Source organism: Mustelus asterias, chromosome 3 (genome assembly GCF_964213995.1).
Source record: "Mustelus asterias chromosome 3, sMusAst1.hap1.1, whole genome shotgun sequence".
NCBI lineage: Eukaryota > Metazoa > Chordata > Chondrichthyes > Carcharhiniformes > Triakidae > Mustelus > Mustelus asterias.
This window is the reverse complement of record NC_135803.1, coordinates 158,923,055-158,945,758: the sequence shown is the minus strand read 5'-3', so window position 1 is coordinate 158,945,758 and position 22,704 is coordinate 158,923,055. Positions and strand designations below refer to the sequence as shown.

At 45.3% G+C, this 22,704-nt stretch overlaps 1 protein-coding gene across 25 annotated transcripts in view; it reads right to left on the bottom strand.

Annotated features, from left to right (window-relative positions):
* Window positions 1-2,944: 2,944 nt before the first annotated feature.
* Window positions 2,945-22,704, bottom strand: part of LOC144491780 (6-phosphofructo-2-kinase/fructose-2,6-bisphosphatase 4) — a 275,487-nt gene continuing 255,727 nt past the window's right edge. For 14 of the 25 annotated variants that reach the window (XM_078210054.1, XM_078210044.1, XM_078210052.1 and 11 more), the window contains one exon: window positions 2,945-5,015. In XM_078210054.1, coding sequence (XP_078066180.1) covers window positions 4,890-5,015 — 126 coding nt within the window. In that variant the 3' untranslated portion in view covers window positions 2,945-4,889. The remainder of the gene's footprint in view (window positions 5,016-22,704) is intronic. The other 11 variants (XM_078210066.1, XM_078210050.1, XM_078210064.1 and 8 more) reach the window with 1 other exon arrangement.

Below are 22,704 nucleotides of genomic sequence, written 5' to 3'. Positions count from 1 at the left end.
TTTATGCATTTGTAGAAGATAAAGAAGAGAAAGGCAAGTCCAATGTTCAGCTGCGGCCCTGGAGGAACTTAGGAAGTACAAGAGGAACGTAAAAAAGCAACTAGAAGAACAAAAAGGGGACATAAAAAAGGGCTAGTGAACAAGATTTGGCCGCACGGTGGTTAGCACTGCTGCCTCACAGCGCCAGGAACCCATGTTCAATTCCCCACTTGGGTCACTGTGTGGAGTTTGCACATTCTCCCTGTGTCTGCGTGGGTTTCTTCTGGGTGCTCTGGTTTCCTCCTGTGCTCCAAAGATGTGCAGGTTAGGTTGATTGGCCATGCAAAATTGACCCTTAGTGTCGGGGGATTAGCAGGGTAAACACATGGGGTTACGGGGATAGGGCCTGGGTGGGATTGTTGTCAGTGCAGGCTCAATGGGCCAAATGGCCTCCTTCTGCACTGTGGGGACTCGATGATTCTAAAATTAGAGAAGAGGTTAACTAGGGAAAGAGTAGGACCCATTAGAGACCAAGGGGGCAATCTGTCTGTGAAGCCACAAGACATTGGAAGGATGTTAAATTAATACTTCTCATCGATCTTCACACAGGAAAAGGAGAACAAAGGTACAGAATTCAGGAAAAGGAACTCTGAGGACATTCAGCAGTTTGGCATCGGAAGTGAGGACGTATTGGAGGCTCTGACTGGCTTAAAAATGGACAAATCCCCTGGCCCGGATGAATTACATTCTTGGCTGCTGTGGGAGGTGAGGCATGAAATTGAAGGGACTCTGACACAAATATTTAATTCCTCTCTGGCCTTGGGGGAAGTGCCAGAGGACTGGAGGATGGCTAATGTGGTTCCACTTTTCAAGAAGGGTGGTAGAGATGAACCAGGGAATTACAGACCGATGAGTCTCACGTCAGTGGCAGGGAAACTATTGGAGAAAATTCTGAAGGAGAGAATTAATGTCCACTGGAAAGGCATGGGTTAACTAGGGATAGTCAACGTGGCTTTGGCAGAGGGAGATCTTCAGTACTATTGCTGAAATATTGTCAGGGCCCACAGCCTTTGCAATATCCAGTGTCTTCAGCCTTTTCTTGAGATCACGTGGAATGAATCAAAATGTCTGAAGACTGGCATCTGTGATACCCCTTGGAGGAGGCCAAGATGGGGATCATCTACTCGGCCCATCTAGGCCAGACCAAGCAGATTTCCTTCCCTAAATGTAATTAGTGAACCAGATGGGTTTTTATAACAATCTATAATAGCTTCATGGTCAACATCAGACTTTCAGTCCTAGATTTTTATTGAATTCAAATTTCACCATCTGCTGTGATAGGATTGAACAGGAAGAAGTCTCACAACACCAGGTTAAAGTCCAACAGGTTTATTTGGCAGCACGAGCTTTCAGAGCACTACTCCTTCATCAGGTGAGTGAGGAGTCGTGTTCACAAACAGGGCATATACAGATACAAACTCAATTTACAAGATAATGGTTGGAATGCGAGTCTTTACAGGTAATCAAGTCTTAAAGGTACGGAAAATGTGAGTGGAGAGAGGGTTAAGCACAGGTTAAAGCTCGTGCTGCCAAATAAACCTGTTGGACCTGGTGTTGTGAGACTTCTTACTGTGCTTACCCCAGTCCAACACCGGCATCTCCACATCATAGGATTTGAACTCAGGTCCCCAGAGCTTTACCCTGGGTCTCTGGATTATTAGTCCAGTGACAATACCACTGCACCACTGCCTCAAATGCCAAAAGTCCATAGACATAAAATCAACCTCATTAACATTCTCCATTATTTTATCAAAGAGCTCAATCAAGTTAAAGTCCATGCTGGCCTCCATTATTGGCGTATACTTCCCCAGATAAAAATTCATTTTGATCTAGCTTATTGTCCCTAAAATTCCCCCACCATAAACATGAAGCTGATTGGCCCACAGTTCCTGGGTTTATCAGTTGTGGGCGGGAGAACCTGGTGATTTCAGACCCAAAGCTCTCCACCACACAGAGTTTTCCTCACCTGATGTCTGAGTTTGTTAGCTAATTGCTAGAGATTGAGCACTGATTATTCAAAAGTGAAGGGAGGAGGGAGAGGAAGGGGGAAGGCAAAAGGAAAGGGAAAGGGACAGAGGATGCCGTGGGGAGGATGCAGTGGGGAGGGGGAAAGGGGGAGGGGGAGGGGGAAAGGGGGAGGGGGGAGGCCGACTGAAGAACAGCTTCTTCCCTGCTGACTTTTGAATGGACCTACCTCGCATTAAGTTGATCTTTCTCTACACCCTAACTCTGACTGTAACACTACATTCTGCACTCTCTCCTTTCCTTCTCCATGAACGGTATGCTTTGTCTGTATAGCGCGCAACAAACAATACTTTTCACTGTATGTTAATACATGTGACAATAATGAATGAAATCAAAAAAGGGAGGGGAGAGGGAGTAAAGCTCTCTCTTTCACACCTTTCATGATCTCAGGATATTCCAAAGTGCTTTGCACCTAGTGAAGTATTTTTGAAACTTAGTCACTATTGGCATGGAGAGATGGCAGCCAACTTGTGCACAGAACGCTCCCACAAACTGCACAGTGATAATAACCAGATCATCTACTAACCACTGCAAACTCTCTCGGTTCAGCGTTTCTGTTCACCTACATTTGAAGCTTCACTTACATTTCAGAGGAACCCCACTGCTCCAGACTGGAGCTCTGATAAAATTCTAAACATAGTGGCAGTAAGTGTAAATGTTAACCTTCCCCCAGATCAGAGAGATTAAAAGCCCTGTACCAGGGAGGAGGATGTTAGTGGAGAAGGTGTAGGTGCAGTCTGCAGTCACTCAGTGAAAGTGAGGCTCATATTTAGAGGGACATGTCAAAACATTGGATGGACAGATTGGAGATGTACCCAAATGCAGACTGCACATTAACAAAATTACAGATTAGACACAAAACTGAGGAGAATGTCAGATGTGAAGAATATACAATCAAATGCTACAAATTTTAATTAAAATCACCTTTAAGTCAAGCAACACATACTGAGAAGTAGCTAGTACAATGATAAATAAAAATTTTGTTAAACTTGTTTCAGTTTGAATTTCTATACATCTGTTACTTTTATATAATTAAAATTATTTATTACAAGCAATGCAACATCCTACAATAATACTGGAGAACAAATTTACACAGTAATCAATCATCTTTCAAAGTAATCAATTGAAGCTTCACTTACTGCAGAATAGGAACTTAGTCCCTGACTATTTAAGACTGTGCGACCACTGGTGAGGATTCACTTCACAACAATGAGATACCAGTTACCAGCTGCATAGTAAAATTCCTCATAAATGACATCAAATACATTTCATTTTCCAGCACTGAGCTGTGTATTTTCCTACAGTGAAAACAGTGCAGCCAAACCAAGTTAACCCAATCCCTAAACCAGGTTAACCCAATCCCTAAACCAGGTTAACCCAATCCCTAAACCAGGTTAAACCAATCCCCACACCAGGTTAAACCAATCCCTAAATCAGGTTAACCCAATCCCTAAACCAGGTTAAACCAATCCCCACACCAGGTTAATCCAATCCCCACACCAGGTTAACCCAATCCCTACACCAGGTTAACTCAATCCCTAAATCAGGTTAACCCAATCCCTATACCAGGTTAAACCAATCCTCACACCAGGTTTATCCAATCCCTAAACCAGGTTAAACCAATCCCCACACCAGGTTAACCCAATCCCTACACCAGGTTAACTCAATCCCTAAATCAGGTTAACCCAATCCCTGTACCAGGTTAAACCAATCCATAAACCAGATTAAACCAATCCCTAAACCAGGTTAAACCAATCCCTAAACCAGGTTAGACCAATCCCTACACCAGGTTAACCCAATCCCTACACCAGGTTAAACTAATCCCTCCACCAGGTTAACCCAATCCCTACACCAGGTTAAACTAATCCCTCCACCAGGTTAAACTAACATGCCCAATGCAAAAAGAGTTAATAAAATGTAAACAGTTTTGAAAATCATTTCCCCAAATTCTTTCTGTTCACTTTCTCACGCTGATTATTTCCTCTCTACATTATCACTGCTTTTGAAAGGCACAATGCAAATTCCCAGAAGTAAGCATCTGATAGCTGATGAATACGTGTACAATCATCGACTTTTGAAATCAGTCAGTGAGGCTCAGGCAGTGGTTACAGCCCAGTCTGCACAGAGAGATTGATGCAGTATTGGTTACAATTGGATTTGGTAATCTTCCATCACAATTTCACTGCACTGTTACCCAAAGCTTCTTGTGAACACTTTGATTACATTTAATCTATCAACACTTAATAAAAGAGCCAGAAGTAAAATCATTTATTTTCAGTGTTATTTAAGGATTTGAAATAAAAACTCAAATTGCATCATGAGGTTAGATGGTGAGGGATGCCCCCGAGCTGGGGCCACAATGGAGAGGCAGCAAGTCTCATTGATGAGCAGGGACGGTTACAAGGGCTTCCTCAGGAGGTCTTGAAATGTCTACATTCTGCACAACAACAAAATAGAAACTGTGAAGAATAAAACAAACCAACGCCAGGCAATACAAGCTGATTAAAGGACAACGGAAATGCAGTTAGTAATATGCTCCGATCTGCAAAAGGTAGCATCCTCCTCAGAGTTATTCACATTTCATGCATCATTAGACACGGAGAGAGGGTGGAGGAATGGGGGTGGTTGCTGGAGACGAGGGAGGTTGCAAGCACAGTAGATTGGAAGTGCTGGATGGTTGTGGTTATGGCAGTTTCAACAATGGGGGACAGTTCACATTTTAATCAAAGTGTAAATTACTGCATTAAAATGACCCCCTTTGTATTTTTTCTGTTACTGACTGTTAGAGAATGAAGCAGTGCTTCTATGGTTTGCAATTTTTAAAATTATGAATAAATTTTATTGGTGGAACAGGAGATGATGTTTCGATTATAAAAGTGAAATCCTGCGGAAAATAGAAATCTGAAATAAAACCAGAAAATCCTAGAAATACTCAGGAGGACTGGCAGCATCTGTGGAGAGATAAACAGAGTTAACATTTCAGATTGAAGTGAACCTTCATCAGAACTAGGAGCCACCAATATGAGTCACTAATAAATTCAGTATGGAATTCAGGAGAAACGTCTTTACCCAGAGAGGGGTGAGAACTCTTTTAATCTTTTCACTAGATATGGGTATCAAGGTCAGAATTTACCACCCATCCCTAGTCTGCTCCCTTCCTCAAAAACAGAGGTATGTCCCAGTGTTAAACCTCACATTTCACTACTCACCAGAGTTAAAGATTATTGCAGTTAAATTTCAGCTTGCTTTAACTATATCCTTAACACCACAAAGAGTGGTGCAAACTCTCTCATGCAAACACGCATAATCTGCATCAAAGCCAAATTATTCAAGTTAATGTTCTTTGTTCAATGTTGGTTCGAGGTTAAAGTGGTCACACTGCTTTTATCCACTTTAGTACAGTTGCTTTCAGTGCTGTTGTTCTGTTCTTATTTGATCTGTGTGCATCCCCCTGCCCCCAATTAATAATTACAAACCAATTTGCTTCACAAATCACCCATGTTCCCTCCAACAGTAGCTCTCGGTCCAGCAATGCCTTATTTGAAAATGATTTTCAGCACGATTTTCAAATGATCTCTTTGGCCTTGTCTCTCTGTAGCTTCCTTCAACCCTCCACATCTCCAAGGTCGCTGTCATCCTCAAACTCTAGCCTATTGTGCATTGCCAATTTCACTCATTAACATTGGGATCCTAATCTCTGGAATTACGCCCTTAAAACTTACTCTTTGACCTTCTATTCTAAAATTTCATCTGGCTGTGTGTCAGTTTGTGTTTTATAATACACCTGTGACACATTTGGGACATTTTACAATTCTTATTTATATACTGATTTTAATTTAATAAGATGGGAGTAACTGAGGATTGGAGAAAGAGGCAGATATTAAATAGCCAGCAGAGGAGGGCTGGATTCACAGTGCAATGAGATTGGGAGAGAAGTAACAAAAACTAGGAATACAAAAAGGATCTATGAAATTAAATTATCAAGGAAATTGAAACAAAAGAGTAAAATATTTTACAGGCACATCAATACAAAAAGGAAGTCTGTGATATGAATAGGATCATTAAGGGATTAGAACATAGAACAGTACAGCACAGAACAGGCCCTTCGGCCCACGATGTTGTGCCGAGCTTTATCCGAAACCAAGATCAAGCTATCCCACTCCCTATCATCCTGGTGTGCTCCATGTGCCTATTCAATAACCGCTTAAATGTTCCTAAAGTGTCTGACTCCACTATCACTGCAGGCAGTCCATTCCACACCCCAACCACTCTCTGCGTAAAGAACCTACCTCTGATATCCTTCCTATATCTTCCACCATGAACCCTGTAGTTATGCCCCCTTGTAATAGCTCCATCCACCCGAGGAAATAGTCTTTGAACGTTCACTCTATCTCTCCCCTTCATCATTTTATAAACCTCTATTAAGTCTCCCCTCAGCCTCCTCCGCTCCAGAGAGAACAGCCCTAGCTCCCTCAACCTTTCCTCATAAGACCTACCCTCCAAACCAGGCAGCATCCTGGTAAATCTCCTCTGCACTCTTTCCAGCACTTCCACATCCTTCTTATAGTGAGGTGACCAGAACTGCACACAATATTCCAAATGTGGTCTCACCAAGATCCTGTACAGTTGCAGTATAACCCCACGGCTCTTAAACTCCAACCCCCTGTTAATAAAAGCTAACACACTATAGGCCTTCTTCACAGCTCTATCCACTTGAGTGGCAACCTTTAGAGATCTGTGGATATGGACCCCAAGATCTCTCTGTTCCTCCACAGTCTTCAGAACCCTACCTTTGACCCTGTAATCCACATTTAAATTAGTCCTGCCAAAATGAATCACCTCACATTTATCAGGGTTAAACTCCATTTGCCATTTTTCAGCCCAGCTTTGCATCCTATCAATGTCTCTTTGCAGCCTACAACAGCCCTCCACCTCATCCACTACTCCACCAATCTTGGTGTCATCAGCAAATTTACTGATCCATCCTTCAGCCCCCTCCTCTAAGTCATTAATAAAAATCACAAAGAGCAGAGGACCAAGCACTGATCCCTGTGGCACTCCGCTAGCAACCTGCCTCCAATCCGAAAACTTTCCATCCACCACCACCCTCTGTCTTCGATCAGATAGCCAGTTACCTATCCAATCGGCCAACTTTCCCTCTATCCCACACCTCCTTACTTTCATCATAAGCCGACCATGGGGGACCTTATCAAACTAAAATCCATGTATATGACATCAACTGTCCTACCTTCATCAACACACTTAGTTACCTCCTCAAAAAATTCAATCAAATTTGTGAGGCACGACTTGCCCTTCACAAATCCGTGCTGACTATCCCGGATTAATCCGCATCTTTCTAAATGGTCATAAATCCCATCCCTAAGGACCTTTTCTTAAACAGAGGAACAACATTCGCCACTCTCCAGTCCTCTGGCACCATCCCCGTGGACAGTGAGGACCCAAAGATCAAAGCCAAAGGCTCTGCAATCTCATCCCTTGTCTCCCAAAGAATCCTAGGATATATTTCATCAGGCATTGACAGGAATAGAACAGGAAATGATAGGAAAACAGCAGAAATATTAAATAGTTATTGTGCTTTAGTATTTATCAGGGAGCTAGAACAGGTACATGTGATATTGAATCAGGAGATTGTGTTATTGTGTTTTTATTTCAGGATTTGTTAGCTTCTTATTCGAGAAGCGATCTTGCTGGAGGCAATGATCCTATGGTCGGGTACCACAGGAATCAGTGCTTGGACCCCAGCTGCTCACAATATATATAAATGACCTGGATGAGGGAACCAAATGTAACATCTCCAATTTTTCTGATGACACAAAACTGGGCGGAATTGTGAGCAGTCAGAAGGATGCAAGGAGGCTTCAAGGTGCTTTGGACAAGTTGAGTGAATGGGCAAACACATGGCACATGCAGTACAACATGGCTAAATGTGAAGTTATACTCTCCAGTGTGAAAAACAGAAAGGAAGAGTATTATTTAAATGGCGATGTATTGGGAAGTGTGGATATGCAAAGGAATCTGGGTGTCCTTGTACACCAGTCAATGAAAGTGGAGAGGTAGGTTCAACAAGCAATTAGGAAGGCAAATAGTATGTTGGCCTTCCTTGCAAGAGGATTGAATTCAGAAGTAGAGATGTCTTACCACAGTTATACAGGGCTACACCTGGAGTATTGTGTGGAGTTTTGGTCTCCCTATCTAAAAAAAGGATATACTTGCCAGAGAGAGAGTGCAGCGGAGGCTCACTGTGCTGAAGTCGGGGTTGGCAGGACTGACTGGGACGGTGTTCCCTAGAGTTTAGAAGAATGAGAGGAGATCTGATTGGAACGTATAAAATTCTAACAGGGCTGGACAGACTAGACGCAGGGAGGATGTTTTCCCTGGTTGGGGAATCTAGAGCCAGGGACACAGTCTCAGGATATCGGATAGACCATTTAGGACTGAGATGAGGAAAGATTTATTCACTCAAAGGATAGTGAAGCTGTGGAATTCCCTACCACAGAAGGCTGTGGACACCAAGTCACTGATTTGTTTGAGAAAGAGATAGGTAATGTTTTAGATTTTAATGACATCGCGGGGGATGGGGAGAAAGTGGGAATATAGCATTAGATGGAGATTCAGCCACGATCATATTGAATGGCGGAGCAGGCTCGATGGACAGAATGGCCTACTCCTGCTCCTAGTTTCTAAAACACATTCATTTACATGCTATTTACAAAGGTTAAATAAGACAAAACATAACTGGAGCTAGTCTGGAAGGTGCTTCACACTGATCTCCTCTCTGAGTGACACCACTCTGACACAGTTCCTTCCATACATGGAAGAGGTGCTGGTGTACTGATATTGTTGCTGGACTGGTGATCCAGTCTGGTCTGGAGACTCGGGTTCGAAATACACCATGGCAGATGAATAAATATCTGGAATTAAAAGTCTAATGATGATCAAGAAGGCAAATGGGATGTTGGCCTATATTGTGAGGGGGATAGAATATAAAAGCAGGGATGTCTTGATGCACCTGTACAGGGCATTGGTGAGGCCGCAGCTGGAATACTGTGTGCAGTATTGGTCCCCTTATATGAGGAAGGATATATTGGCATTGGAGGGAGTGCAGAGAAGGTTCACCAGGTTGATACCGGAGATGAGGGGTTTGGATTATGAGGAGAGGCTGAGGAGATTGGGTTTGTACTCGTTGGAGTTTAGAAGGATGAGGGGGGATCTTATGGAGACTTATAAGATAATGCGGGGGCTGGATAGGGTGGAGGCGGAGAGATTCTTTCCACTTAGTAAGGAAGATAAAACTAGAGGACACAGTCTCAAAATAAAGGGGGGTCGGTTTAAGACAGAGTTGAGGAGGAACTTCTTCTCCCAGAGGGTGGTGAATCTCTGGAATTCTCTGCCCACTGAGGTGGTGGAGGCTACCTCGCTGAATATGTTTAAAGCGCGGATGGATGGATTCCTGATCGGTAAGGGAATTAAGGGTTATGGGGATCAGGCGGGTAAGTGGTACTGATCCACGTCAGATCAGCCATGATCTTATTGAATGGCGGGGCAGGCTCGAGGGGCTAGATGGCCTACTCCTGCTCCTATTTCTTATGTTCTTATGACCATGAAAACCATTGTTGATTGTCGCAAAAACCCACCTGGATCACCAATATCCTTTAGGGAAGGAAATCTGCTGTCCGTACTTGGTCAGGCCTACATGTGACTCCAGAGCCACAGCATTATGGTTGATTCTTCACTGCCCTCTGAAATGGCCCAGTGAGCCACTCAGTTGAAGGGCAATTAGGGAGGGGCAATAAATACTGGCCCAGCCAGCAACACCCAAACAAATAAAAAAAGCTCAGTAGTTATCCGAAAAGTTAACATTTTGTTCTGCATCTCCCTGAATTTTTATCCCTATAAGTACCTTCGTCAACAGAAATGACCAGCGAGGAAGTACATTTACATAAAAAAGTGGATGCATTGAATAAATGAAACAAACTCAAGGCTAAGGGGGAGGCCCAGTGGTTTTATTGCTAGACTACTAATCCAGAAACTCAGCTAATGTTCTGGGATCCCGGGTTCGAATCCCGCCACGGCAGATGGAGGAATTTGAATTAAATGAAAAATTATCTGGAATTAAGAGTCTACTGACGATTGCCAGAAAAGCCCATCTGGTTCACTAATGTCCTTTAGAGAAGGAAATTTGCCATCCCTACCTGGTCTGGCCTACACGTGACTCCAGAGCCACAGCAATGTGGTTGACTCTCAATTGCCCTCGGGCAACTAGGAATGGGCAATAAATGCTGGCCCAGCCAGCGACACCATGTTCCATGAATGAAAAAAACCTATGGTCCAGATGGCTGTATCCCCATTCTTTAAAAGGATTTAAGAAAGAAATAACAGAGGTTTTACTCTCATATTTAATGAGGACTGATTTATAGCTGGCGTAATTCCTATATTGAAGAAGGGGAACAAAACATAGAAATTAGAAGCAAGAGTAGGCCATTCGAACCTGCTCCGCCATTCATCTTGACCATGGCTGATCATCGAATTCAATATCCTGATTCCTCCCTTCCCCCCCATATCCCTTTAGCCCCAAGAGCTATATCTAATTTCTTCGTGAAATCACACAACGTTTTGGCCTCAACTACTTTCTGTAGTAGTGAATTCCACACATTCACCACCCTCTGGGTGAAGAAATTTCTCCTCACCTCAGTTCTAAAAGCTTTACCCCTTATCCTCAAACTATGACCCCCTAGTTCTGGATTCCCCCACCATTGGGAACATTCTTTCCGAATCTACCCTGTCTAACCCTGTTAGAATTGTATTTGTTTCCATGAGGTCCCCTCTCGCTTTTCTAAACTCCAGTGAATATAATCCTAACTGACTCTCCTCATATGACAGACCTGCCATCCCAGGAATCAGCCTGGTAAACCTTCGCTGTGCTCCCTCTATAGCAAGGGCATCGTTCCTCAGATAAGGACATCAAAACGGCACGCAATACTCCAGGCGTGGCCTCACCAATGTCCTATACAATTGCAGCAAAACATTCATATCCCTATACTCAAATCCTCTCGCCATGAAGCCCAATATACCAATTGCCTTCTTTACTGCCTGCTGTACCTGTACACTTACTTTCAGCGACTGATGTACGAGGACTCCAAGGTCTTGCTGAGTATCCACCTCTCTCAATTTACACCCATTCAAATAATAATCTGTCTTCCTATTATTGCTACCCAAGTGGATAACCTCACATTTATCCACATTATGCTGCATCTGCCATGCAGATACCCACACACTCAGCCTGTCCAAATCACACTGAAGCACCTCTACATCCTCCTCACAGCTCACCCACCCACCCAACTTTGTATCATCTGCAAATGTGGAGATATTACATTCAGTTTCCTCTTTCAAATCATTAATGCTTAATGTGAACACACAGGGGAGAAGGGAATAGAGGGTTACGATGGGACAGACAGATGATAGGAAAAGATTTGAGTGGAGATAAACGGCAGTATGGACTGGCTGGGCCAAATGGCGCACTTCTCTGTCGTTTATTCCTCTATCATGTAGTCCTCGGCAAAAAAGATGTCCCAAAGTGTTTCACAGGAGTATTACAAAATAACATTCAGGTTTGTGCTGATTTAGTGGAAAGTAACATTTAAGTTCCTGCACACAAGTACCAGATAATGACAATTACCGAGAGAGAATCTGAACACCCTGCAATCCTGGGGGACACTACTGAGCTGAAGCTGAATTGGAATAATCCAATAATTACTGTGGCTATCAGAGAAGGTCAGAGGCAAGTAACTCATCTCCTGACTCCCCCAAAACCTGGCCACCACCCACAAGGCACAATACAGGAGTGTGATGGAATACTCCCAACTTGCCTAGAATGCAGCTCCAACAACACTCAGAAAGCTCGACACCATCCAGGATAAAGTTACACCAAAAGCTAGCACACAGATGCAGCAGGGAATCAGGAAAGCCAATGGAATGTTGGCTCTTATTTCAAGGGGTTGGAGTATGAGAGTCGGGAAGTCTTGCTGCAACTGTACAAGGTACTGGTGAGACCACATCTGGAGACTGTGAGCAGTTTTGGTTCGCTTATTTAAGGAAAGATATTATTAATTGGAGGCAGCTCAGAGAAGGTTCACTGGGATGATCCCCGGTATGGAGGGATTGTCGAATGAGGAAAGGTTAAACAGGCTGGGACTCCACTCATTGGAATTTAGAAGAATGAGGGGTGATCTCATTGAAACATAGAGGATTCTTATGGGGCTTGACAGGCTAAATGCTGAGAGGATGTTTCCCCTCATGGGAGAGTCTAGGACCAGAAGGCAGTCTCAGAATAAAGGGATGCTAATTTAAGACTCCTTGCCTCAGAGAGCTGTGGGGCAGAGTCCTTGTGTATACTTAAGGCTGAGATCGATAGACTTTTGTTCAGTAAGGGAATCCAGGGTTACGGGAAAGGGCAGGAAAGTGGACGTGAGGAATGTCGGATCAGCCATGATCCTATTGAATGGAGGAGCAGGCTCGAGGGGCCGAATGGCCTAATCCTGTCCCATTGATTGACAGGGCATCACTCACTCCCTCACCACCAGTATACAGTGTCAGCACTGCAGCAACTTGCCAAGAATAATTTGACAGCACCCAAACACCCGGCCTTTATCACCTAGAAGGATGAAGGTAGCAGACACATAAAAACATCATCCCTGCAAGTTGCCCTCCAAGTCAAAGAGGAATTCAAAGACAGGATGTGGTGTTGCTTAAGTATTGGTCAGCAAGGTCAGGAGTGATGGATGAACAGGAGTTACTGCCAATTACAAAACCAGAAAAATGGTTTGAATGACCTCAAGTTTACAGATGCTGGAAGATGGGAAGCTGGCATAGTCAAGTCTAGGGGTAACAAAGGCCTAGATAAGAATCCAGCAGGTGATCTGAGACAGGGGCAAAGCCAGGAAAAGACCATGATTCTGGTCATGGCACCCCTATGTTGCTTAAGCTTACCTGGGGTCAGATAAGACACAAATATTGTGATCACTCTGATTCAGCATCGGAAAGTTGTCAGCGAGGGACCTGGGTCATGGGAGTATGAGTAGGCCTTTCAGCCCATTGGGTCTGCTTCACCATCCAACATGATCATGACTGGTCATCCACTTCAATGCCATTTCCCCCCCACACCAATCCTTTATGACATTGATATTTAGAAATCTGTTAATCTCTGCTTTAAATACACTCAATGACTGAGCTTCCACAGCCCTCTGGGGTAGAGAATTCCAAAGATTCACAGTCCTCTCATCTCAGTCCTAAGTGGCTTTCCCCTTATTTTGAAATTCTGTCCCCTGGTTCTAGACTCCCCGACCAGGAGAAAAATCTTACCTGCATCTACCCTGTCTATTCTTTTAAGTATTCTGTAGGCTTCAATAAGATCACCTTTAACTTTTCAAAACTAGAGAATAGAGGCTCAGTTTTCCCAATCTCTCGCTACAGGACAGTTCCGCCTTCCCAGGAACAAATCTGATAAACAGCCGTGAACATACCCAACTGGAATCAGCGGTGGAAGAATGGAGTTTGTGGTGAGGACCAATGACATTACAAGTGCCACATAAAAGCAACTGGTTATTGGAACTATCTCACAGATGCAGAAAGAACAAAGAAAATTACAGCACAGGAACAGGCCCTTCGGCCCTCCAAGCCTGCACTGACCATGCTGCCCGACTGAACTAAAACCCCCTACCCTTTTGGGGACCATCTCCCTCTATTCCCATCCTATTCATGTATTTGTCAAGATGCCCCTTAAAAGTCAGTATCGTATCTGCTTCCACTACCTCCCCCAGCAATGAGTTCCAGGCACCCACCACCCTCTGTGTAAAAAATCTACCTCGTACATCTCGTTTAAACCGTGCCCCTCGCACCTTAAACCTATGCCCCCTAGTAATTGACTCTTTCACCCTGGGAAAAAGCTTCTGACTATCCACTCTGTTCATGCCTCTCATAATCTTGTAGACTTCTATCAGGTCTCCCCTCAACCTCCGTCGCTCCAGTGAGAACAAACCAAGTTTCTCCAACCTCTCCTCAGAGCTAATGCCCTCCATACCAGGCAACATCCTGGTAAATCTTTTCTGTACCCTCTCCAAAGCCTCCACATCCTTCTGGTAGTGTGGCGACCAGAATTGAACACTATATGTAGAAGAAAGCAGTACACACTTGCTTTTATATTCTGTCTTTATGTCAAGACAGGTATGATGGGTCGAATCGCCTTCTTTTGTGTTCTTTCTTTCTACAAATATCTCAGATTTGCAGTTAATAAGCATTTCAATAAATTGCTTTATTTTATTTCAGCAATATGTATGCTGTGCATTTAGTTAGAATGGAATGCAAGGAAATATCATGATTAAACCCATGCTTCTAGGTGCCATCATCAGACATTAGCTTTGCATCAAGGAATGTTGATGATCTTTTTGCAGCAAGTGTCAGCGGATATTGTTTTAAATTGATGGAAAACTGGAGTTCTGTTTAAAGCCAAAAGGCTCCTACTAGTCCCTTTCACCCCCCAGTTTATACACCCTGAATAACTAACAACACTGTCCAGAACACAGGAAACCAGCGTCCCCGAAATCAATAAACCCAATGAAAATTATTAAACACAATAAACCTAACAAAATTAATTGCTGGATTTATACCACTGAATCATTTAAAAATGAAGGCGTGGATTCACATTTAAGGAAATTTAGGAGGCATGGTTAGTAGATTTGCAGATGACACCAAGATTGATGGCATAGTGGACAGTGAAGAAGGTTATCAAGGATTACAACAGGATCTCAATCAATTGGGCCAGTGGGCTGACGAATGAGAGGAGGAGTTTAATTTACATAAATGCGAGGTGATGTATTTTGGTCGATCGAACCAGGGCAGGACTTACTCAGTTAATGGCAGGGCATTGGGGAGAGTTATAGAACAAAGAGATCTAGGGGTACAGGTTCATAGCTCCTTGAAAGTGAAGTCACAGGTGGACAGAGTGGTGAAGGCGGCATTCAGCATGCTTGGTTTCATTGAACACAGGGGTTGGGGCATCATGTTGAAGTTGTACAAGACATTGGTAAGGCCACACTTGGAATACTGTACAGTTCTGGACACCCTATTATAGAAAGGATATTATTAAACTAGAAAGAGTGCAGAAAAAATGTACTAGGATGCGACCAGGACTTGATGGTTTGACTTATAAGGAGAGGCTGGATAGACTGGGACTTTTTTTCCCTGGAGCGTAGGAAGCTTTGGGGTGATCTTATGGAGGTCTATAAAATAATGAGGGGCATAGATCAGCTAGATAGTCAATATCTTTTCCCAAAGTATAAAATTTGTGTATAAAATTATGAAAGGCATAGATAGGGTGAACGGTGGGAAGCTTTTCCCCGGGTCGGTGGTGACGTTCACGAGGGGTCATAGGTTCAAGGTGAAGGGGGGGAGGTTTAACACAGATATCAGAAGGACATATTTCACACAGAGGGTCGTGGGGGCCTGGAATGTGTTGCCGGGCAAGGTGGTGGAGGCGGACACACTGGGAACGTTTAAGACTTATCTAGACAGCTATATGAACGGAGTGGGAATGGAGGGATACAAAAGAGTGATCTAGTTTGGACCAGGGAGCGGCGCGGGCTAATTGTTCCTGGTTTCTCGTTTCAAGGCTTCATTCTACGATCATCTTGCTGGTGCCAGTACAGAGTGATACTGCGGATAGTTGGGAACCTGTCTCGGGGGCAGGGGATTCATATGGTGTTCGTGGAAGTGGAAATGACTAGGGTTGGGAAGCATTTTCCGATCGGGGCCATTGTGATCTCCTGGACTCGTTTCGATCGCCTCAGGGGGTCGGAGAGGAATTTCCCAGATTTTTTTTTCCCCATATTGGCCCTGGGGTTTTTCACTCTGGGTTTTCGCCTCTCCCTGGAGATCACATGGTCTGGAATGGGGGGGTGGGGGTAAGTTAATAGGTTGTAATGAACAAAGCATCGTAGCTGTGAGGGACAGCTCGGTGGATAGGATATTGGTATGTAGATAGGCTGGAAAATTGGGTGGGGATCCTGGATTCAGGATTCAATCCTGGACTGGGGAGCGGCGCGGGCTTGGAGGGCCGAAGGGCCTGTCCCTGTGCTGTATTGTTCTTTGTTCAAAGGTAGGGGAGTCTAAAACTAGAAGGAATAGGTTTCAGGTGAGAGGGGAGAGATACAAAAGGGTCCAGAGGGGCAATTTTTTCACACAGGTGGTGAGTGTCTGGAAAGAACTGCTAAAGATAGTAATAGAGGCGGGTATAATTTTGTCTTTTTAAAAGCCTTTAGACAGTTACATGGGTAAGATTGTATAGAGGGATATGGGCCAAACGCGGGCAATTGGGACTAGCCTAGTGGTAAAAAAGGGCGCATGGACAAGTTGGGCCGAAGGGCCTGTTTCCATGCTGGAAATCTCTATTATGCAACTCCAGTTAGCATTTGGCTATAGAATAAAAAGGAACAAAGAACAATACAGCACAGGAACAGGCCCTTCGGCCCTCCAAGCCTGTGCCGCTCATGTGCCCACTAGACCATTATTTTGTATCCCTCTATTCCCAGTCTGTTCATGTGGCTATCTAGATAAGTCTTAAACGATCCCAGCGTGTCCGCCTCAATCACCTTGCTTGGCAGTGCATTCCAGGCACCCACCACCCTCTGTGTAAAATACGTCCCCCTGACATCTGTGTTGAACCTTGCCCCCCTCACCTTGAACCCGTGACCCCTTGTGTTCGTCATCTCCGACCTGGGAAAAAGCTTCCCACTGTTCACTCTATCTATGCCCTTCATAATTTTATACACCTCTATTAGGTCGCCCCTCATCCTCCGTCTTTCCAGGGAGAACAACCCCAGTTTACCCAATCTCTCCTCACAGCTAAGACCCTCCATACCAGGCAACATCCTGGAAAACCTTCTCTGTACTCTCTCCAAAGCCTCCACGTCCTTCTGGTAGTGTGGCGACCAGAACTAGACGCAGTATTCCAAATGTGGCCTAACCATCGTTCTATACAGCTGCAACATCATATGCCAACTTTTATATTCTATGCCCTGTCCAATAAAGGCAAGCATGCCATATGCCTTCTTCACCACCCTCTCCACCTGTGCTGCCACCTTTAAGGATCTGTGGACTTGTACACCCAGGTCCCTCTGTGTGTCTATACTCCTGATGGTTCTGCCATTTATTGTATAGCTCCCTCTCACATTAGATCTACCGAAATGCATCACCTTGCATTTATCTGGATTAAATTCCATCTGCCATTTCTCCGCCCAATGTTCCAGCCTATCTATATCCTGCTGTATTCTCTGACAATGTTCATCACTATCCGCAACTCCAGCAATCTTTGTGTCGTCCGCAAACTTACTGATCACACCAGTTACACCTTCTTCCAAATCATTTATATATATATCACAAATAGCAGAGGTCCCAGTACAGAGCCCTGCGGAACACCACTAGTCACACACTTCCAACCAGAAAAAGACCCCTCCACTGCTACCTTCTGTCTTCTATGGCTAATCATGATGTGGAGATGCCGGCGTTGGACTGGGGTAAACACAGTAAGAAGTTTAACAACACCAGGTTAAAGTCCAACAGGTTTATTTGGTAGCAAAAGCCACACAAGCTTTCGGAGCCTTAAGCCCCTTCTTCAGGTGAGTGGGAATTCTGTTCACAAACAGGGCATATAAAGACACTAACTCAATTTACGTGAATAATGGTTGGAATGCGAATACCCACAGCTAATCAAGTCTTTAAGATACAAACAATGTGAGTGGAGAGAGCATCAAGACAGGCTAAAGAGATGTGCATTGTCTCCAGACAGGACAGCCAGTGAGACTCTGCAGGTCTAGGCAACTGTGGGGATTACAGATAGTGTGACATGAACCCAATATCCCGGTTGAGGCCGTCCTCATGTGTGCGGAACTTGGCTATCAGTTTCTGCTCAGCGACTCTGCGCCATCGTGTGTCGTGAAGGCCGCTTTGGAGAACGCTTACCCGAATATCAGAGGCCGAATGCCCGTGACTGCTGAAGTGCTCCCCAACAGGAAGGGAACAGTCTTGCCTGGTGATTGTCGAGCGGTGTTCATTCATCCGTTGTCGCAGCGTCTGCATGGTTTCCCCAATGTACCATGCCTTGGGACATCCTATCCTGCAGCGTATCAGGTAGACAACGTTGGCCAAGTTGCAAGAGTATGTACCGTGTACCTGGTGGATGGTGTTCTCACGTGAGATTCCACCTAAACACGTTAAAGAAGCCATCCCCTACGGACAAGCCCTCCGTATACACAGGATCTGCTCGGATGAGGAGGATCGCAACAGACACCTCTAGACGCTGAAAGATGCCTCAGAAGAACAGGATATGGCGCTCGACTCATCGATCGACAGTTCCAACGCGCTACAGTGAAAAACCGCACCGACCTCCTCAGAAGACAAACACGGGACACGGTGGACAGAGTACCCTTCGTTGTCCAGTACTGCCCCGAGCGGAGAAGCTACGGCATCTCCTCCGGAGCCTTCAACATGTCATTGATGAAGATGAACATCTCGCCAAGGCCATCCCCACATCCCCACATCTTGCCTTCAAACAACTGCACAACCTCAAACAGACCATTGTCCGCAGCAAACTACCCAGCCTTCAGGAGAACAGTGACCACGACACCACACAGCCTCTGCAAGACGTGCCGGATCATCGACAAAGATGCCATCATCTCACGTGAGAACACCATCCACCAGGTACACAGTACATACTCGTGCAACTCGGCCAACATTGTCTACCTGATACGCTGCAGGAAAGGATGTCCCGAGGCATGGTACATTGGGGAAACCATGCAGACGCTGCGACAATGGATGAATGAACACCGCTCGACAATCACCAGGCAAGACTGTTCTCTTCTTGTTGGGGAGCACTTCAGCGGTCACGGGCATTCGGCCTCTGATATTCGGGTAAGCGTTCTCCAAAGCGGCCTTCACGACACACGACGGCGCAGAGTCGCTGAGCAGAAACTGATAGCCAAGTTCCGCACACACGAGGACGGCCTCAACCGGGATATTGGGTTCATGTCACACTATTTGTAACCCCCACAGCTTGCCTGGACCTGCAGAGTCTCACTGGCTGTCCTGTCTGGAGACAAGACACATTTCTTTAGCCTGTCTTGATGCTCTCTCCACTCACATTGTTTTTATCTCAAAGACTTGATTAGCTGTGGGTATTCGCATTCCAACCATTATTCATGTAAATTGAGTTTGTGTCTTTATATGCCCTGTTTGTGAACAGAATTCCCACTCACCTGAAGAAGGGGCTTAAGGCTCCGAAAGCTTGTGTGGCTTTTGCTACCAAATAAACCTGTTGGACTTTAACCTGGTGTTGTTAAACTTCTTTCTATGGCTAATCCAGTTCTCCACCCATCTAGCTAGCTCACCTTTTATCCCGTGAGATTTAACCTTTTGCACCAGCCTGCCATGAGGGACCTTGTCAAACGCTTTACTAAAATCCATATAGACGACATCCATGGCCCTTCCTTCGTCAATCGTTTTTGTCACCTCCTCAAAAAACTCAACCAAATTTGTGAGGCATGACCTCCCTCGTACAAAACCATGCTGTCTATCGCTAATGAGATTATTCAGTTCTAAATGCGCATATATCCTATCTCTAAGAATCTTCTCCAACAACTTCCCTACCACGGACGTCAAGCTCACCGGCCTATAATTACCCGGGTTATCCTTGCTACCCTTCTTAAATAACGGGACCACATTTGCTATCCTCCAATCCTCTGGGACCTCACCTGTGTCCAGTGAAGAGCCAAAGATTTCTGTTAGAGGCCCAGCAATTGCATCTCTCGCCTCCCTGAGGAGTCTAGGATAGATGCCATCCGGCCCTGGGGATTTGTCTGTCTTCATGTTTCCTAAAAAACCTAACACTTCCTCCCTTGTAATTGAGATTTTTTCTAACGGGTCAACACATCTCTCTGAGACACTCCCAGTCAACACATCCCTCTCCTTTGTGAATACTGATGCAAAGTATTTGTTTAGGATCTCACCTACTTCCTTTGGTTCTAAGCATAATTCCCCTCCTTTGTCCCTGAGAGGTCCGATTCTTTCCCTAACAACCCTCTTGTTCCTAACGTATGTATAAAATGCCTTAGGATTCTCCTTAATCCTGTCTGCCAGGGACATTTCGGGACCCCTTTTTGCCCTTCTAAGTCCCTGTTTGAGTTCATTTCTACTTTAGTCCCTGGTTGAGTTCTTTTCTACTTTAGTCCCTGGTTGAGTTCTTTTCTACTTTGTAAAATTCTTACATGAAAATTCGGTCTTTTCATGATTCTGAGCATCAAAGTATCTTATCGCAGAGTGCCACTGAGAGCTATGGTTCACTGGGGCCCTAGCTCCAGTCACTGGGGCCCTAGCTCCAGTCATAGAGGTTTACAGCATGGAAACAGGCTCTTTGGCCCAACTTGTCCATGCCGCCCTTTTTTTTTAAACCCCTAAGCTAATCCCAATTGCCCGCATTTGGCCCATATCCCTCTATACCCATCGTACCCATGTAACTATCTAAATGTTTTTTCAAAGGCAAAATTGTACCCCCCTCTACTACTACCTCTGGCAGCTTGTTCCAGACACTCACCACCCTCTGTGTGAAAAAATTGCCCCTCTGGACACTTTTGAATCTCTCCCCTCTCACCTTAAACCTATGCCCTCTAGTTTTAGACTCCCCTACCTTTGGGAAAAGATATTGACTATCTAGCTGATCTATGCCCCTCATTATTTTATAGACCTCTATAAGAACACCGCTCAGCCTTCTATGCTCCAGAGAAAAAAGTCCCAGTCTATCCAGCCTCTCCTTATAACTCAATCCATCAAGTCCCGGTAGCATCCTAGTAAATCTTTTCTGCACTCTTTCTAGTTTAATAATAACCTTTCTATAATAGGGTGACCAGAATTGCACACAGTATTCCAAGTGTGGCCTTACCAATGTCTTGTACAACTTCAACAAGATGTCCCAACTCCTGTATTCAATGTTCTGACCGATGAAACCAAGCATGCCGAATGCCTTCTTCACCACTCTGTCCACTTGTGACTCCACTTTCAAGGAGCTATGAACATGTACCCCTAGATCTCTTTGTTCTGTAACTCTCCCCAACGCCCTACCATTAACTGAATAAGTCCTGCCCTGGTTCAATCTACCAAAATGCATCACCTCGCATTTGTCTAAATTAAACTCCATCTGCCATTCGTCAGCCCACTGGCCCAATTATTCAAGATCCCGTTGCAATTGGAGATAACTTTCTTCACTGTCCACTATGCCACCAATCTTAGTGTCATCTGCAAACTGACTAACCATGCCTCCTATATTCTCATCCAAATCATTACTGTAATTGACAAATAACAGTGGACCCAGCACTGATCCCTGAGGCACACCACTGGCCACAGGTCTCCAGTTTGAAAAACAACTCTCTACAACCACCCTCTGGCTTCTGTCAAGAAGCCAATTTTGTATCCATTTAGATACCTCACCCTGGATCCCGTGTGATTTAACCTTATGCAACAACCTACCATGCGGTACCTTGTCAAAGGCCTTGCTAAAGTCCATGTAGACAACATCAACTGCACTGCTCTCATCTACCTCATCTAGCTCCAGTCACTGGGGCCCTACCTCCAGTCACTGGGGCCCTAGCTCCAGTCACTGGGGCCCTAGCTCCAGTCACTGGGATCCTAGCTCCAGTCACTGGGGCCCTAGCTTCAGTCACTGGGGCCCTAGCTCCAGTCACTGGGGCCCTAGCTCCAGTCACTGGGACCCTAGCTCCAGTCACTGGGGCCCTAGCTCCAGTCGCTGGGGCCCTAGCTCCAGTCGCTGGGGCCCTAGCTCCAGTCACTGGGACCCTAGTTCCAGTCACTGGGACCCTAGCTCCAGTCGCTGGGGCCCTAGCTCCAGTCACTGGGACCCTAGTTCCAGTCACTGGGACCCTAGCTCCAGTCACTGGGGCCCTAGCTCCAGTCACTGGGACCCTAGCTCCAGTCACTGGGACCCTAGCTCCAGTCACTGGGGCCCTAGCTCCAGTCACTGGGGCCCTAGCTCCAGTCACTGGGGCCCTAACTCCAGTCACTGGGGCCCTAGCTCCAGTCACTGGGGCCCTAGCTCCAGTCACTGGGATCCTAGCTCCAGTCACTGGGGCCCTAGCTCCAGTCACTGGGACCCTAGCTCCAGTCACTGGGACCCTAGTTCCAGTCACTGGGACCCGAGCTCCAGTCGCTGGGGCCCTAGCTCCAGTCACTGGGACCCTAGTTCCAGTCACTGGGACCCTAGCTCCAGTCACTGGGACCCTAGCTTCAGTCACTGGGGCCCTAGCTCCAGTCGCTGGGGCCCTAGCTCCAGTCACTGGGACCCTAGCTCTAGTCACTGGGGCCCTAACTCCTGTCATTGGGACATTGAGAACCTTATTATCGATATTATTTGTATCAATTTGGTTGGTGGCTATTTCTTATTTGTTGTACTTTACACGTTCTGCCCTTACAATGGCTTTCATCAGCTACTGATACTAATTGGCCTGGAGTCACTTGATCAATCTTTGTTTAAGTAAGTCCAAAGATGTGCGGGCTAGGTTGATT